Source organism: Rhea americana, unplaced genomic scaffold (genome assembly GCF_003343005.1).
Source record: "Rhea americana isolate MKP2758 unplaced genomic scaffold, rheAme1 scaffold_2, whole genome shotgun sequence".
In the NCBI taxonomy this organism is placed as follows: domain Eukaryota; kingdom Metazoa; phylum Chordata; class Aves; order Rheiformes; family Rheidae; genus Rhea; species Rhea americana.
In genome coordinates, this window is record NW_028186149.1 from 7,258,516 (window position 1) to 7,277,819 (window position 19,304).

The 19,304-nt window shown below is 41.5% G+C and overlaps 1 protein-coding gene across 1 annotated transcript in view; it reads right to left on the reverse strand.

Annotated features, from left to right (window-relative positions):
- TIPE3 (TNF alpha induced protein 8 like 3) overlaps positions 1-19,103 on the reverse strand; it is a 49,028-nt gene extending 29,925 nt beyond the window's left edge. The window contains exon 1 of the mRNA XM_085303402.1: positions 18,954-19,103. Coding sequence (XP_085159528.1) covers positions 18,954-19,005 — 52 coding nt within the window. The 5' untranslated portion in view covers positions 19,006-19,103. The remainder of the gene's footprint in view (positions 1-18,953) is intronic.
- Positions 19,104-19,304: the final 201 nt, after the last annotated feature.

Sequence of the window (19,304 nt, forward strand, 5' to 3'; positions counted from 1 at the left end):
TGACATTACTAATACTCTGAATTTATTTTTTAATCTGGAGGGCATGAAAGATTGGTCTCTGCTACCCTATTCATATTTTGATATTTGATCCTGGAAACTTTGGAACCTGAAAACCATACAGCAAACTTCAAAGTACCAAAGTGAAGATAAAAATGGAATAGCACAAAACAGCATGAAGACTGTAGYTGGGTTTTAGACTGAGCATATGAGACACAGAATATGCAGTCATGGAAGATATGCATGGTAACACTGCTTATTCTCACAGGTGCTGGGAGCTGGGAAAGCCCCAGCAGGAAGCAAGGAAGGTCTGCCTAAGTCATGATAGTCTCTCCTGGCTAACCTGTGCATTACAATCCCTACCAGGACACAAAACTCTCATTTTTTCACCTCCAGTACATAAGATAATGCTGCAGCACATCATGTGAAATRCATCTCACATGGAACAAGGGGAGAATTGTGGTGCCAGGATGCAACATGGTAACATGCCAGCCATTTGGCTTCCTTTCTAGGAGAGAGTCTGAGCCAAAGTGCACTGCTGCTGTCTCTCTGCTCCATGGCACAAGGTGCTCCTCGTCAGCAAATCAGCCATTTCACTGACCAGCTGCACCTGGTGCTTGAAATGCAAGAGAGGCCAGGGTGCTGGCTGCTGTATGCAGGYAGGTGGGTTGCTTGCAGCAGGGGAATGCAAAGAAGAAAGTAGTTATGGATGGTCTGTGGTCAGCATGTGTGATTTCAGAGGTAGGTGTGTGACTCCTTACTGTTACTGGCACATCCTCTAACCTGGGAGGTCTTGGGGCTGTTATTTGTTGGAGGCTGGGAGAATGTTTTGTGCAGGTATCACAGTGTCTTTTGCCCTGTTCCTGTACTTGTCTAGGTATTTGCTGTTGGCCTCTGTTAGAGGCTGTGTGCTAGGCTACAAGGACACTTGGTCTGACTCAATGCCTGTTCTGTCTAGTACAAAATAACACTGAGGCATGCAGGGAACGTTTCCGCAAGAAACGCTGACTTTCTCACAGTGCTACATGAAAGAGTGTTCCAGCTGAGCACACACAGGGTTTGTGCAGTCCTTCTGTATTGCTCTGGCTCATAGTTCCATCTGTACCTTTTAGTCTTTCTTCTAAGGTTTCTCTGCATGGTTGCTATAGTTTTATTTTCTTTTCATAAAACTGAGAATGGATTCAACTGATTATTTAAGCTGTTGATTTTGCTTAGAGAAGCAAATCTAAAGATGTAAAAATCTATAATTCTTCAGTTATAAAAAGTGTTCTCTGGCAATGTTTTGCAAGTCCTGCATGAACTATGGAGTCACCTCTACAGGTACCAAGTTTAGTAACATATCTAACAAGTCTTTGTGTGTCTGTTTGTTTATTTAAAAGACTGCTGTTTACTCTGACTTTAACATTAAAGTTAGCTTTGCAGTTTGTTTACTTTCTTTCTCTGCTTGTTTGTGTTTTTCAAAGCAAAAGTACTCTATAGCAGTGTGAGGGAAACAGGAAACTACTGGATTAGCAGTCTAAACAAGCACATGCTGTAGGCTCAGGTGGTGCTCGCTGAAGAGCATTCTCTTGTGCTGTAAGCTCAAATGCTCCCTAGAAATTCACTGATATATTTCAATTGCTTTCTGTTGAGATATTTAATTTTATTTTGATCTAAGAGGTGTATGAATGTTTAACCCCTTTAGTATTCACATGAGTATCATTAAGGATGATTAGCTTATTTCTGGTGGTAGACTAGCTGAATATCATGCCAGTGGCTTTCTATGGTGGTTCCTGTCTGCGTATTTTATTTTGGTAGTTTTGTCTGTGCTTTCCTTGCGTAGCCCAGATTGACTCTGTAGCCTACTGCTTTGGAGAGGATAAATATCTTCTCCTTTGCCCTGCTGCCCCTTTCTGGTTGTTCAGAAATTTCAAACCCACTCCTTCTGTTGCAGGTAAATGCAAGGCAAAACTGTAGCTGGTTTGGAGCCTGCATCACTTTTTCCTTCTGAAGTGTGGAGCTGAAGAGAGGCTGTTTTCTTAGCCTTGCCATGTTTTGAATTTGTAAAAGCTGGATGAAAGGTTTAGTGTCTCTGGCTACAGACTCAGCAGAACAACTCAAGACCTTGGTCCCCTGAGTGTTTGAGTGACTTGGCAGGAATGTATCTTGCCTCCCTTACTTTCTGTGGAAACCAAAGTCCATGAGAGGGAAACTAAAGTGTCCTAAGCCTTTCCTTTATGGGTTGGGATGCACATTGGAATTTTGGAGTGTTCCATCTGTGAAGATACAGTCTAAAGCATACCAAAAATGGTTCAGCTCTCACCCACTCCTGTGAGCAAAAGGGTCTCCTCCTTTACTTCCTTCAGTCTGCTTATTTCTTCCCCAGGGTAAAGTAAAAGCACTATGAAGAAAGAATAAAGCTACTCATAACTCACAGGTTTTAACATTCCTTTCTATGTTAAAAATTGAATTCCTAAGGTAGGTGGTCTGCTTAGTCTATCTTGGGTCATCTTAGGAACAGTTTTATAAGATTTTTTTTTTCCTGCTGTATATGGCTTTGTTATGGCAAGATGAAAATCAACGAAACTGATGTTAAACATGTAAAATGAAATTGTCAGGTTTGCCAGAAAGTGTATCTTCTCCTCAGTAACTCCAGTTGGTATTAATTTGCGTCTTGGTCTCACTGAGCTATTAAGCTGTAAGACAACACAAATAGCTCTCTAAGCTTGAAGTAGATGGTCTATTTTTAATAGAGCAGGAATTTGCTTTTTTTAAAGTGTAATTTACAGCCAGAGAGTACATCTAATGGATATAAGACAAGTTAATGCTACCTACAGATATAGGCTTCCTCTAAGTAAGGAGGAAGGGAGAAAAAAGCCTTCAGGTGTCAATAATACCTCTTATGCTAGGGGCTACATAATATGCAAATACAAGATGTTATTAACAGACCTCCAGGTGTAGTCTGTTGATGACTATAAGGCTGACTTTTATGTCTCAAAGCCAGCTGGCACAGAAGGTGGTTGCACCTGGCTTTCTGAAGGAACATTAGCTTCCGGAGAGGTGAGAGCAGTCAACAGGCTGTAGAGCACTGCCTCCTGTATCAATTAAGGAGCAGTAATACCTGGGGTGGTGCTGGGGGACTTAACCTGAATTGAATCTAAGGAGATTTGAGGGGATTGTGTATAAAGGCCCAACAGACACACATTCTCCCAAGTGAATGTGATCTGACAGCATAGGGTGCACACAAGTGATGCACTCCTGACCCCATGGTTTAGCCAAAAAATCTACAATTTGTCAGCTAGTTACAGAGAGGGGAAGCTTCTGGTCTAGTTTAGGGATGAGAATAATCAAGTGGTTTTCTTTAGCATTTTTTCTCACCTGTGTATTTACAGACCTCAGTAACTAAGCTGTGTGCATTTACATTTTGGAARTAAGTGTTTGTATTAATGGCTGAGCTGCAGGTGACTTTGGGGTAACTGACCAATGAGTTCAGTAGCTCCAAGGTTAGGGCCAGCAAGGGTAGTGTAGGTGGGGTTAGGACTGGTGGATTACCTACATGTATATGAACTAAAGTAATGATAGTCTTCAGAGAAGTTGGAACTTCTATCTAACAGACTTGATCTCATCTTCAACACTGGCAGTTAAGGGCAGGTTTTGGTGAAAGCAGTTCTATTCACTGGCAAAGAAGGCCAAATCAGGATAACAATTTGGTGTAGAAAATAGTTGTTTGCAACACTAGGCTTGGCTTCAAAATGCTATGTATTCAACTTCACRGAAGTATGATGCTGAAGGAGAACTTTTAATCGATCATCCAATCCATTCCTTGCTCTGAGATAAGATCAGCAGGCTAAAAGATATTTCTCTAACTTGTTCTTAAACTTTCCAATGAGAGAGAAGTTGCAACATCCCCACATAGCTTAATGCAGTGCTTACATCCTTTCTAACTATAAAGATTTTCCTAACATCATACTGAAATCTCCCTTGCTGCAAATATGCTGATTGTTTCTTGTTCTAACTGATCCCAATTTTCTATAAATAACTTCAACAAACTTCAGTATGTGCAGAAAAATGTCCTGTGGTCTTCTCATTTTTAGGTTAAATAAACTGATCATGACAACTGAGAGAAGGAAGATAATTCCACAACAGTTATTCATTTACACGTTTTCAACCTGTGTTTCTGCAGGTGAGATTACTGTTACAGCTCTGTTAATGAAAGGCTATGTCACAGAGAGCAAGGCTGGAGTTTGATGCATCTCATGTCAGGTTTCACCTAGCTTTCTAGAGGTCTACCTCCAGGTTATGGATTCAGTTGCCTTAGAGCAGGATTTATTATTCCTTCTGCTRAAGAGTTGCCTAAGATCTAGTAAGAGAGGGCAGATGGCTTGGAAGCACAGACTTTCAGCCCAGAAATCCAGCTTTTTGCACAAAACTCTTCAGAATAGGATCAGAAATCTGTTTTCTGGCTTGCACTTGAGTGAGTTTGGCAGGAAACAGCACCTTCACACCCTGTCCTGAAGATGATGGTGTAGGTAGGTTTGGGTTATATATGTAAATCTACACTGATTTATGTGGAAGAACTAAAACTTGGATTCCAAAGAAAATAGATTAATTTTGGGTATTGTGGGAAATATTTTTCACCCCAACTTATGGTTGGATTCTTAGGGATGCTATAGTCCTAGACCATGGTATATGCATTGCAGTCATGAAGGAAACCCTGCGTCCCATCATTTTTGATCAGGTTCTCTTTTGTGTTTGATCCCACCCCTTATTTTAAAAGAACTAAGTTAGAAAATATGCCAGCAGTCATGAGGATGTTAATTCTTGGCAGACTTTGTTCTAGTGACTTCTCTTTGGGTGAAAGGCCTGCTTTCTTTATTTCAGTGAGTCCTATGTATTAAAAGTGGCTTTTTTTTTTTTTTCCCCAAGGCACACCCAATGTTTCTAATTCTAGGTTCTATTTTTATTCCAAATGTGCTTTTGCATGGCAAAGAGCTAGCTGTTTTGAATCAGAAGAAAATGGAAAGATGCAAAAACATTACTGCTTCTCTTTAACTGAATTATTATAAAAAATACAGTAGGAATTTTCAACTTCTAATTGTAATGCTTCTTTATTATATCATGATACGTAGTACTGCTGCTTATTTAAGACAAACACCCTAGTCACTTGTTTTGATACAGCAAGAGAGGTCAAAGCTGGTTAAAATAAGATAGGTCTCAAACTGCAGCCTGTTCTGAACCATACATATCTTTTGATTTCTAAAATCATTCATTAACTGTACAAATGTAGTTTCTGGAGTCTTTTCAGGATATACCCATCAAAGTATCTGTAGTAATCAGGGACTGTATTGATATTAGTATTTATTAGTGTTCAGTAAAATATTTTGGGGTCCTTACTGCATAATCACATCATGAAAAATGTTCCTGACCTAAAAATAGTAAAGGTAGACAGACCAGAGATGGGAGGAGAAAAAGACACAACTGTGAAATACTTGCTTAAGGCTGTGATTAAGACCCTGCTGTCAGTCCAGTACTTCAGACATCAGATTGTGCAACCTCCCATGTGATATCCTTTCAAAAAGAAATTAGATGGGTATCTTTTAAGGACAGACATATAGTAGGCATGTAAAATTAAGATCCTGTTGACTYTGAAATACAGGAAGATGTTACTTAACAGAAAACTAAGTGGCAAAGTTTCTTTTTAAAAGATACACAAATGAGTTACCCCTCTCAATTCTTTAAAGTGGTGGATGAGCAGTTAAAATTTTCTTAAAGTTGAGGCTTAATACGGATGCAGTGTCATTAGTGCACACACCTACTGGGATGCAGAATCAGGAAAGGAGACCTGCTGCAGCGTTAATAAGGCAAAACTGGACAGAGAAGAAAACCTTGGAGAATCTTAAGAATCCTATGTATTTTAGATATTTTCTATTTTTTCCAAAAGAGAATGTGCAAATAACAAGGAATTTCTTAAGTATTATCTTGTTTGTTACTCTGCACGTGGGTCTCTTTGCATGCTTTGTTAGGAGAGTTCTGAAGTGTGCAGCTGAACATATGCTAGGAGTATCCCATCCACACCTTTTAACTCTAGCCATCTAACACTTCCTCTACAATGTCTGCTGTATGTGGTTAACTGTGGTATTGCAAAATCAGCCACCTAAGCAGTGCTGTCCTGAGATTAATTTTCATTTATTTGCTTTTTTTACTGTAAATTCTGTGTGTTTTTAAGCAAGCTAGCCTCTGTTCCCTCCCCATCATGAAAGATCTGTGCATTTATGAATCAAAGAACAAGTAATTTTACATACCAATTTTTTTCAGATCTGCTAAAATCCAGTAAAGCCTACTYCAACTCCTGACATAATCCTGATGTGTTACCCTCAGAGCTTTAGAAGGGTGTTGTAAAGGGTTAAGGTGCAGAATTTCTCCAGTGCTGTGGCAGTGCTGTCCACAGCCCTCTGTTGCCCCAAAGGAGGCAGCTTCCCGGGGCAACTATGTGGGAGCAGAGATTTGATCTGTCCTCACAGTGGTCTGCAGTTTTGATGGCACAGATGTGGTCTATAAAGTTATTTCCTTCTCAAGAGCTGTTCTTCCACCCTGTACCTCTTGGAGGATGCAGGACAGCCTGCCTATGCTATGACTTATTCAGTTTTTCAGATTTGTAAAAAATATTTAAAGTTTCTTGTAAAGGTCTGACCTTCTGATGGGTGTGCATGTCCTATTCATGGTAGCACAGAGCGATTGTTATCGAACCAATGTAATGTTTCCCATTCTGTGGAATACTTGTCTCTTTGCTAACTGAGCTTCTCAGGTTGTTATATGTATTTTCTTATGAAGGAAATTGCTTTTATATTTGCTGTGYTTTATTTATACTTGCTGTAGATTTTAATGCCAAAAAACTACTGAAGCCTGTAACTTGGAAGTATTAAGTTTATTTTTCTATATATAGCACTTCCCTAGCTGACGAAGATGACTTTTATCTACTTAAAATTAGCTGAGCTATATTCAATCACATGCTGTTTGTATAAAAATGTTTTCAGCTTTAAAAAACTTTAGAATAAGGCAAGTTTCTAACCCAGTGAATTCCTGTAGATAGCTGTAAAACCTTCAATAATATAATAGTGGAGTTTCATCTCTCTCTYTTTTTTTTTTTTTAACAGAGACCTTGACAAAGAAACCATATTGCTTTAAAATCCAAGTATTTAAGGATTTTATTCTTAATCTCTTTAACAACAATATGGTCTGTAGAGCAGATAGAACTTGTATTTTAGTCACTGGTGAAGTGACTACATGTTGGCTTAAGATGTCCCTAAGTTATCRTCCCTATTAAAAAGCATACCTACTTCTTGAACCTCTGTAAAAGTGAGGGAAGAAATAAAGTATTGCAGAATTAACGTGCATGCCATTATAATAAATTACTATATGAATTGCCTTTGAATGTGGCTATAGGAAAAGGGAACTCCGTATTTCATAGCAAAGCTCTTTCAGCGATGAGTGTATAATTACAAAGTCGTGCAATTGTGGTTGCTACCRCTAGTTATTCGGTAGGTCTAATCATACTTTGTTTTAGTGCACAGCCTTAGGTATTTTGCATGTACCTTTCTACCTCCTTGTCACTGACTGCAGTAACTTCAAGGAAATTAAACCGTTATTTGAAAATATGGAAAATACTGAACAGTGGTCCCCTTAAATTCTCTTCCTGCACGTCACTTGTCTCAGTCGTGATACTGCGTGGCTGTTGCTAAGGCAGTATTTTCCTAGCAAAGTTCTACAAGGTAAATACACGGAGCGCTTGGCAATGTAAGAGCAACTGCTACCCGTCTACTGTATATGGGCAAGAACAGACATAGCTCTTGTGGGAATTCGCAAGCCACACGGACATCTCGGCTGTGAACAGCTGATGTAACGTGAGCGTGCCCCTTCTGCGGGCTGGGTCATGCGAACGGGCAAGGGCTGCTACGCTAGGGAACAGCCACGTTCCCTTGCTGCTGTGCAGGACTGTCGGTGGTTTTTTTTTTTTTTTTTCCTCCCTCCTGTATTGGCATGTCATGTACCAGATATTGCTGACTGGACACGTGAGACTTGCAGACTTGCATCCAAACTTGCAATCTTAATCAGGCAAGACAAAGCCATAAAGATAAGAGTTTTCTAAAGAAAAGCAAAGGGTTCCTCCTTGATGGAAACAAGGTATCAGTGTGGCTGCTGGCCCTGCACCAGGCAGGTTCAGCTCTGACTGAACTTGATGCAGTTCAGCTAGATCAATCGAGAAATGGAAAAGGGGATATGGAAGCACTGTTGGTTGGTTCTGGTGAGCCTGCACCTGACTGTCGACTCTTCTGGTTCCTTTCCCTAGTGCTTCCCTTGGTGTACGTGTGTGCTCTGGTCCTCTTAATGTCTCTCTGGGAGAAGAATAGTGAAAAAGGCTTTTTTTCCTTCTAAGTGAAGAAGAGTTTAACTTCTAGAAACATCTCTTACTGCCTTTTCACAGCTGTGGCAGTGACACAGCACAGGCTTCTGCTTGCCTTCTAGAGCCAACTTGTGTGAATCCTCTTAAAATACCTCTTCATTAAAAATATTTACTAGAACTTAGAAGAATAAATATTAGTAAACTTACAGGGGAAAAATAATCTGCATACCATGGTTTATCAGAATACTTTGCCAAAGGGACAGACAACCCCTTGTTTTCTTTTATTCCTTGTAATTAAGCTGTGCCCCTAGAAAGCAATTTCCTCCTCTGACCTTATTTGACCAGTGCCAGTTACAGGCTGTCGTGTTTGGATTGAAATGTAATTCTACCCTCCCCCTGACCTGCTATTCAAGATTTGATCTTATGGGGATGAGGTTATATTGTTTCTCCAAACAGATGTTTACTCAGGAATGCACTTTGGAATTAACAGAAAAATTGTCTTATTTTCTGGCAAATACTGTCAGATATACCTGTCTCTAATTTCAGTATCTCTAAGACGAATCAATTTCCCTTTCCTAGACGTCCCTTAATAATCAGGATGACAATCTTCTCATTTGCGAGCCCACTGTTTCTTGGCTAAAGGAGGTAGGTTAGTTCCTCTGGCAAAGCAAATCTGCTTCTAATACTTGCAACCACAAAGACAGTACAGTGCTTTACTCCCATCAGTTTCCCCTTTCATGAAATACAACTTGACAATACTTTCCCCCACCGTTGTGGCAGAAATCATAAAAAGCATATTTGAAAAGATTTCAGAAAGAGGGATTGGATCAAGACTGGGAAAATAGTGCAAAAGAAAATAACATATTACCCTGGCCAAGGCACAGGGGATACGAAAAGCTTGGTTCTATGCTAAAAAGATATGGGTGGAGAGGAAACACAGTAATGTTATTAGAGCAAAAGGAGAGGATGGGCTTTACAGTAACATATTAAATCTGAGAAGCAGTAAGGGGGRAAAAATGAAAAGAGAAATACTCCTGACTTTATCAACTGGAGCAAATGGCTTYGAACATATGAAAGAGGGCAAAGTGAAAAAGGTTCTAGAAGCTGGACATCGGAAGGTATAAACACAATTTTGATGCCTCTGTTTCTCTGAGGGACTAAACTTCTCTGGCAGCAACTGGCAGTCAGAGGTGTGTGTGTGGGGAGGGGGGTTCAGCCTTCCTTCCCTTCTGCAGGCCATAGCAAACTGCATGTGCTGGGCCTTAGAGTGTGAGGTATGTCTGCATGTATTCCCAAGGTGTGGTCCCCTCCTTGCTCCTCTTACCTGCAGTCCAAACAAACATCCCTTTATACTGGCATAGGCTGTGGAAGATGGCAATGTAACATTGAAYATGGCTATCTTCTGGCTTTCCATAACTAAACTTTTAAACCCCTAGCACTGAGCAAAATCAGCACAACTTTGTTAAGCTTGAAGTGAACAATACCAGCTAGTTAAAAAGAAACTTGGTTCACAGCTTGGAAATTTTTCTCAAAATGCCAGGAAGTATTCTGGTCCTGAGGATAAATGAGTATCAGCTGATTAACAACTAAGTGCTGGGGCTGTTCTCGGCCCCTAGGCATCTGATTTAATCCTAATTTCAACGTTTGAATCATGGAATTATGGTAAGCATTGATGTTCATTTCTCCTTTAACAGATAATCTTTGCTTTCCATCAATTCTCTATAACTTCTATAAGGAAAGTGATTTGTGGAGAAATGYTAGTTTTGATCATGTCCTAGATGAATGTACCATCTCCCTTTGGGGAAAGGGGGGACAGAGAGTGAAATCTCAGTTGTATCTACCCTGAGGATACCAAGTACTATGTTCTCTCTTATGTCAGATGGTATCTGATATCAAGATCTAAGAACTGATCTGGATATACTCTTAAAAACAAATACAGATAAAAGTGAGACAGAACTTCTAGCTAAACTTGAGCTAGATTTGTACTGTAGAAGCTGGTTTCTGATAGACACAAGTCACTTCATTGAAGGGAGGAAACTTCTTTATATATATATATAAGGTACATTTAAAGGGGACTGACTAGTCCAAGTTGGTAATAATATGGCATATTGGCACTTTGCGAAATTCATAGAACTATTCTTTGAATATTTAGACTTGTGAATTTTATCCMTTTCTGAAATCTATAGTTCAAGTCAACATATTAAATCACCGATTCTTAGTCACTTTTAAATAAATCCAGTAGCTGTGCATTATAAGTGTGTTGATTATTTTTGCATCTACTATTCCATATTTTTCATAATAGTGGAGGTCACTAATGAAATAATCACAGAAACATTGAGGTTGGAAGGGACCTCTGGAGGTCATCTAGTCCAACCCCCCTGCTCAAGCAGGGTCACCTAGAGCATATCGGATAGGATCATGTTCAGGCAAGTTTTGAATATCTCCAGGGAAGGAGACTCCACAGCCTCTCTGGGCAACCTGTTCCAGTGCTAAACAATGATGTATCAAACTACTGTTGAGTATTAGAATAGTGAGATACCACATATAATCTGTTTTGAAGTGAACATAAAGGTCATTCTTGATACTTTTACTTCCCTCTAACTTCTGGGGGTAATCAGGAAACTGGACACACAAATACACAAAGTTAAAATTAATTGCAAGCAAACAAAAAGCACTTTGACGTTTTTGTGGAATGTTACTATAGGATACAAAATGTTTGCTGGCAAAATCACCCTGAAGGAGAGATGACTATCTTTTTTATTTTATTTTTTTTTTAAAAGGGTGTGTGTGGAATGATGTGACCTTACATTTGCTTGATATGCATCTGCCAATGATTGGGCCATGTAAATGGTTCACTGTAGGAGTAAATGGAAAACTACTTGGAAAGGAAACAGTAACACAGTAATAGTATTCCTTTTTTTCTTTCTTTCTTTTTTTTTTTAAGAGAAATTATTCAGTTTTTCCTGTAACATGAGTTATTTGGATATTTATTTGGATAAACAGAGTTAATGCCAGAAATGAAGTGTTTGATGATAGGGAAGCATTCTGCTAGAGTACTGTTTGTTTTAAAGAAGATTACCTCTTACATTGAACCAGTACAAAGACCACAGGGAATGTCTTTCTTCACCATGAAGTGTTTATTTCATATCATAGCTAGAAATAATCGTTCTGTTCTGTCTCTTTTTTGTTGTTAAATTGACAGATGTTAACCAAAACCCATTATCTGTGCCGAGAGACCAGCTGTCTGTAAAAAGGCCAGCCAAAACCAACAGATAAACTATGACTTAAAACAGAACCTCCACCAAGGAGGGGTTAGCGATCGTTGGCAAGAACAGAAGTTACTTTTGCTTTTTTCTTTTACTCTTTTTTTCCTTAAAGATATCTGCCTTAAAGAGCAGGTCACYGTCTACCAGTCAGGGCTTCAGCTTAACTTTGCTCCTCAGGAAGAAGTCTAAGTCTTGGGTATGAGGAAATAATTACTTCWATTTTGTACCAGCTTCCTATGGGTCTCTTTGGACTAGACTCTTTTCAACCTATCTGATACTCTCCCATAATCTAGCTGTTAAAGATGCTTCTGTAGAAAAACAGCAAATAATTTAACTGGGCAAGACTCCAAACTGGGGCCTTGGCCCAACATAGCTGCTCTGAAAGCAGTCTACAAGCAAGCCAACAACCTGGAGAGCTCTGAGCAGGGCAACAGAAGTCACTGGGAATGAAGTCTTCCTCTGCAGCCTGCTCTGACCACAAAGTGTATGTCTGTAAATAAACTGGGACTGATCCTGTTGTACATGCACAGTACAGCCATCTGGATGCAAGCTGAGTTCTTTCCCACACTCCAAATGTTGTTTAATTCATACTGGCCACTTATCCTCTGTCCTGTGCCAGGACATCTTGCGGGAGATTATCTAGCATAGGCTGAAACAGTGCCAGGAAGTGTACTAACAGTTAAATGGTTCAGAGGGTTGTGTGCCACTGCTTGGGCTCGCAGCCAGGCCCTGCTTAGTTTACTGGTAAAGATGTAGTTAGTGAGAGCTCTTAAAAAGTTAGAGCATACTTCTGCTTTCCTGCAGTCTGGGAGGGCCTGTCACCTCTCCTCTGCTCTGGTTGATGCTGTGGGTAAAAAGCAGACAAAAAGGCTTTTCAGTCAGGCCAAGTTTTCAGGAACTTTCCTCATCTCTCTGACATATCCAGGAATATATCTGGCCAACCATTTTCCTTACCTCACAGTACTTTTCWGCAGAGCAAGAGTTCTGATTCTCATTGTAACAGCAGCAAGACTGGCCACAGCTTCAAAGGTCTTCTCACAGCCATTCCTAATGGGTAGTGGCATAGAATTGTTCCCATCCTATGCTATCCTTTCCCTTGTTCTAGTACAAACCTTCATGTGGTTGCATGGTGAACCAGACTGAGAAAACTAATCTGAAGCTAACAGATAGGGGATAGGAGGGAGAACCATCTCTGAGAGTGGGATTGATAACTTTGTTCTTCCATCTTTCATTGTTCTACTAAAAAAAAATGGGTGACCTACTTTTCCTACTATGACTTCTTAATCTTTAGATGCAGTGAAAGGTTATAAGTTGTACCTTCAAACAGGAAGTGTGAAGTTTTGAGATGACAGGCAGGCTGTCCTGTACAGGTCATGGCACTGCTGCCAAAATTGTACATCAAATGCTCTAATTTCAGAACAGTCCTTTGGCAAGGAAGATAGGATAGTTGCTGAYTGCTGTGTGACAGAGTATGGCTTAACAGTTTTGGCTATGAACTTTATCAGGCATTAGAAATTTCTGCAACAAGGTTTGTCCCTATCTGCGATTTAAAAAACAAAAAACCCCCAAACCTCACACCACAACATGCTTGCTTTCTGCTTGTGTACCACTAGCACTACTGAGGAAAGCTCAATTTAGGACTATGCAGAGCTCCTCATAACTACCATTCAAAAAAAAGTGGAAACTCAATCTCGCTGCCCGAGCAAGGGGATGTCTCGGACCTGGCAAAGTTGTGGCTGCCTTCTGTCTGCTACTCGTGTGTCAAGCTGGCACTAGCATGCTCTGTCCTGAAACCGAATAGTTCTGATTAAGCATCTCAGAAGTATTTATGCATTATGATAGCACAACTTCCTCATGTGATSCAAGTCTGCTATCCTTAAATGAGTCAGTTTGCTTCACACACAATGACCAACCCTCCTGAGCCCACRTCTTCAAATGCCATCCTCTCAAAAGTAGGAAGAAACGTCTCAGGATCTTAGTCTGTTTTTATCTTKGTATGTGCAAGAGCCTCATATCACCTACTGAAGCACACTAAAACTATTGAAATGGGTGTTATCTCATATACTCTCTGGTGTTGCTACTTAACTGACTGGTCCACAGATACTGCTATTGCACAGGCTGGTGAGCTTGGATCTTAATCTATTGCTTCATGAAGTTCTTACTTCTATTCAGTTTTAAAACTCTCTTGCACAGGTTCAYATGTTGAACTAAACAATCCATTCAGTTTGCCAAAAAGAATCCCACTTCTGTCACCACCATCACAGCGTGACTGGATTTTTGCCCATAGAAGGCTTCCCCACCTGCCCCCCAGCAGCCCCTGTGCCTGTATGTAAATCAGCAACCCAGGTGTTTTCTGGCGGAAACAGATCTGAGAAAATTCAGTCAACCTGTCTTGCATGCCCTAGCTGCTGCCCTTACAGGCAGTTACTGCCACCCGGTCCTGAAGGGTCTCCTGCCCACTCTGTCTTGGCAGAGAAATTAAGACACGCCTGCCTCAGCATGCAGTTTGAGCCAAAAAGCCCTGTAAGAGAGTCTGTCTCTTTTCAACTAGTTTTGCTTTTCCTTTGTTTTCCAGCAGAAGGGAGGAGAGTGCCCTTTTTCATACAGGTGTTTGAAAATGCTTCATTACAGAAGTATCAGAGAGAGTCTGCACATTCCACCGAAAATGGAGGGGGGGGTTCCCCCAGTTTCCATACATCTAACGTGCTGTGGTCTGCCTCTTCTGCCTGCTTCTCTAAGTCCTGTTATTGCATTTCTGCTGCAAATCTCTTTATATATAAAGCAAAACAAGGTTTTGTTAAATCAAAACCCTACCCTGTCAAACACAAGTATTTCCTGGGGCAAAGCATACTTTTTGTTATGAAATACATCGTTTAAATGATCAGTATGATACTGCAAAAAGAATTATAAAGTGCCTGCTTGCGCTTTATGCTATGTAAGTACATCACTTGTTCCTCAATTTCATATAGTACTAAATACTTTATAATATACTTTTCCTACTTAATCTTAAACCCATAAGAATGGATTAGCTCTGGAACGGCATTTAACTCTGCTAAACTACAATTAAAATATGTAAAGGCTCAAAAGACTAGTATCAGTTGTGCAGGCAGATCATAAAGCATGATAAATAAATTGCAGAAAAAATGTTGACGTGTCAATAAAAGTCTGTCACCAGTTAAGAGTTTTACTTGGGGCTCAAGCTGCTCTCTTTAGGCCAAATTTCTTTTGACTTCAGTAGGAAGAAAGAGAGGAGACCAGCAACAGTTTACAAGATACGTTAAACTTGAATCAAAACAATCAGTATTGTTTCAAAGATGATACAGGTGGTTGACCTCTACTTTTCATATGTTAATAGTGTTATACAATTCTATTAAAATGAACATGTCAATCTATGTTTGGATTTAGCAGCTTGGGGACAGGCTTACACTGATATTGCATATAAATGCTATTTGGCCAGATTCCTGCCTAGTCTTGCCAGTGAACCTAGAGCAATCTGCACCAAATGAAGGTCTGCTTTTTTTTCTTGTGTAGAATCCCAAAACTCACTGCTAAATCACTGCTGTTGGAGATGACCTGGATTTTTATGATGTGTTAGGCAAAAAGGTGGCAGAGAATCACATTATGCGGAAGCACCGAAAAAAAATTCATTGTTCTTCCGAATAATTTTTTTAAAAATCTCTCAATAGGTGGACATTGAATAATGAGAACAATGTTCTATTTTAAGGATTACTGTTCAATTTCCAAAAGCTTATCCACAGAAAGATCACACTTCACAAAGAAATGTGATCAGCAGTATGTACAGTAAAATTCAAGAAACTGAAAGTAATGATAGTAAGCATATACTTTTTCCCCYTTTTTGCTTTACAGGATATACGTTCTACAAAATAATGCAGACCTGCCTAATACTCTTAATAGGGGTTTGTGTAATCACTTATTTTTTTGGCAAAAATCTGCTTGGACTAGTCACTGCTTTGCACTCAAGCTGACTGATGGATGGAGGAGAAGACTAGTGGAAGCCAAGGCTGTGGAGTTAGTTACGGGTGATGGTTGTTGGTTTTCTTGTTTTTGTTTTGTACAGCTATCATCTTATACTGCTTTCACATGTAAGGAGCTTTTTCTTTGCACTAGAGAAATATGAAGCTGCTATCATAACAACACATTCAAAATAAACATAGAAAAATATACTTCTGCTCCCTTGGAGACTCAGCTTTAAGTGGGCTATTAAAGGAAATGAGGCTATTGGGACCTAGGAATAAGACTCCAGCTGGCTCTTGGAAGCCAAGTGAGCATGGCAGATGGTAGGGGGACACAAGTAAGCCTCTTGTCCTGTCCACACCTGTTTGGAGAGTCTCAGGAATGGCAGGGCTGGTGTTCTTCCAGGAGAGAGCAAAAGGTTAAATCAGTATTGCAGGAGGTATGAGATATGCTGTAATTGAGATAATGCTGTATTGCAGCTGTATTACATTAGCACTGTGAAGCCCTTGTGATAAAGTGAACTCTATTATGCTGGATTTGTACAGTCGGAGAACTAAAAAGTGGGCAGTGACTACCAGAAGTTTTGATTCAGGTAAGCTGAAGTCATTGCTCTGCATGCTAGGAGCTACCAGTCGGTAATGATGAGATTAAGTTAAGCATTCAGGTTGATGTGTCATTTTTCAGTGTATAATTYTAGCTGTTCTAAAGGCAACAGCTAAAACTGGAGCATTACTAGGACTTCACCCCAAATATTCTCCCCAGTTGTCCTAGAGGCACTGTACTTGCCCTTTGAAGGGGAGGCAGAAGGCGCGTGGCCACTGGGATCTGTGGTGCGTGGTACCTCAGCATTCCTCCCTCAACACGGTGGTGACTGAAGATCATGCTATAACCCCTCAAGTGCTGTGCCTGCAATAGTGACTGACAGAATGACAACCAAACGCCCACAGACAGAGATGCACTGCACATGTAGCAAAGTATGGAAAAAAGACCRAATGAAATCTAGCAAAAAAATGTATTTTTCAGAAGTGGATTGTGGATACCAACAGCAAGTAATTCTTTACAGCAGAGAAAATTAATGCAACTGGCTAACAGAAAAACACTAAGTTTTTGCTCTTCCATTTTTGTTCTACTGCATAGGCATCTGCCATGTATCATCAAAATACCAGATTTTTCTTCTCTTAGATAGTAAAAAGAAGGAAGAGAAAGTGTAGAAGAGAATAATGAGCATCAACTGTTGGCAGCTAGGAAGTGATGACATAAAAAGCACTTATGGCAATCTCTAAGAGCATCTTTTTAATTTATTTAAAAGAAAATCCTATTCACAGCAAGAGTAAGTTGTTGGCAGGAGCTGTAGTACATCAATTTCTCTATAAACCTAATGTTGTTTGTAACTCATGCTTCATGCACTGCTTTGAATATTTGTATGAAAAAGTATAGCTGTTGGTGGTTTTGTTAGTAAGTTCAGCCTAGCAGTGCATTATGAATATATGCCTGTTGCTAGTCTTATTCATATCTAGATCTTGAGTAAGAAAATGCAGAACAGGATATCAGGAGTAAATTCCACTAATATTTAAAAGTGGATGGGATTTAAGATGCTATAAAATCCTGAGKTTTTTTTAGGAAAAGAAAAAACTATGCTATAAAATCCTGTTATGCTGGGAGACTAGACCAAATGACACCTACTTATCTTACGACTTCTTACCATTCTTCATCACTGAAGTATTAGCAGGACAAGCCCTAAAAGTTGTCACAGATTATCTGGTATCTTTTTCTGTAGTATTTAAAATGCTTGTTGCTTGGTGTAGACTGCTTTTGGAGGGGAGTGGGATAGAGTGGGAGCTGGGATAAAAGATATGTCTAAAGTGGGCAGGTCAYGGTAAAAAGATTTATCTTAAAGAGCATGTTTGTAATGTACCACTGTCTAGGTTTATTGTGAGACAATTTTAGATGTTATTTCAACTGTTCTCGCTTGTCTCATGCTGGTTAAATGGCTTTAGAGAAGATACCTATGACTTGAATGGGAAGCTGGAGGCCAAATGGGCCTGTGTCTTTTCTTCCACACCTAGCTTCAGTCATCACCTAGCTTCTGTCTTGTGCCAGTTTTCTATGTAGATGCTGTTGGAGTCTGCTTTTCTGATGGCAAGGTAACATCACTACTGATCAAAGAAGAGTTAGAAACCTGGAGATGCGCATAGGGAAGCAGGATGGCTTTGAGTTAACAGCTGATCTCTATGGACTGACAATACTGGTGGAGCAAATTTACTTCTATATATGCTGGATTTTATACAAGTTTATTGTCCCTATTTACTGCTTCTGCAAGGCACCCTTTGATTACAGCACGTCAGCAATGGTTCTTTTGCGTAAGACACAGGAATGCAGAGATTTGGAAYGGTAAAAGATATGGTTTTTCTCCCCCAGTTTTCTCTTCTGTCTCATGTAAAAACTATGCGGCCTAGAGCAACCAGGCAGCATGTTTTTGGTGACAAGTTAGCACTCTTCTGAAAACAAAATCCTAGTGGCCTGACTGCCTGGCATGGCTGTCTGTGGGGGTGAGTCTCCCTTTCCACACATGGACTAACATGGAGTCCTGCAGAAATAGCAAAAGAAACTACCCACCCCCAAAAAGCTTTGCAACCTCTAGGTATAAAGCASAAGGGAGCAGACTGATGCCAATGCTGTGAATTTAACCGCGTGTCACGTCATGCTTGGCTGTAGCACTTCAGGACAGATCTCTCCGCTACCCTGAGCAAGCGTCCGGCCGAGGGAGAACAGAGCCCGGGGCCGGGCCCCTCCTGCGCCGGCCGAGCCTCTGCCCAAGCAGCCGCCGTGGAGCCGGTTACCACTTGCACCGCCTCCCGAGCGGGCAGCAAAGGGGAGGCTTCTCGCCTTAGCCAGTTCCTCCGCTCTTGCGAGCCTGCGTTGCCGCAGGGCGAATCCGAGCCCTGCTTCAGGAGTCCCTCGGCGGGGCGGCCGGCGCGCGGCGGCCCCTTGGCGGTTGGGGCCGTTGGCGGGGGGCGGCCGGCGCGCGGCGGCCCCTTGGCGGTTGGGGCCGTTGGCGCGGGGCCCTCGTGAGGCGGCAGCGACCCGCTCGCGTGAGGCGAAGCGGCCGCCGAGCCCTGCCACACGCGGGACGGCGGCGGTCCCTCCTCAGCGCCGAGCTTCGGCGACTCTCCCCTGGAGCTACCATACGAAATGCGCAAGGCGGGTGGAAAAACATACAAACCCCTTTTTCATTCACCCTCCAATCCCACTGCCTGTGGAGCCAGTTCCAAAGGCGGCGGCAGCACCCCCCCCACCCCCACCCCGACACACACACAGACACTCCTTGCACTTACCTGCAGGTGAGAGCAGCTCGCCTTCGCTGAGCTCCCCGGAGTCCGAGTCCATTCTGCAGGTAGCGGCAGGGAGAGGGTTCARGGGGGGGCTTGGAGAGGGCAGCGTGCGGCTGGCTGCCGCTAGCAGGAGGGATGCCTGGGGCAGGGGAGCCCGAGAAGGGAGCGAGCGACGAGCAGAGCCTGCTGCCTGCTCCTCTCCTCCCAGCCCGGGCGCTGGGTCCGTGCCACCACATGCAGCCACCTCGCTTAGTGCCATTGGCTGCAAAGCAGGAGCGGAGACGGGCGGGCTCCGCCGGGGGGAGGAGGGAGCGGGGGCGCAGCGGGGGACGGTTTCTCTCCCGAGCTCGTTGC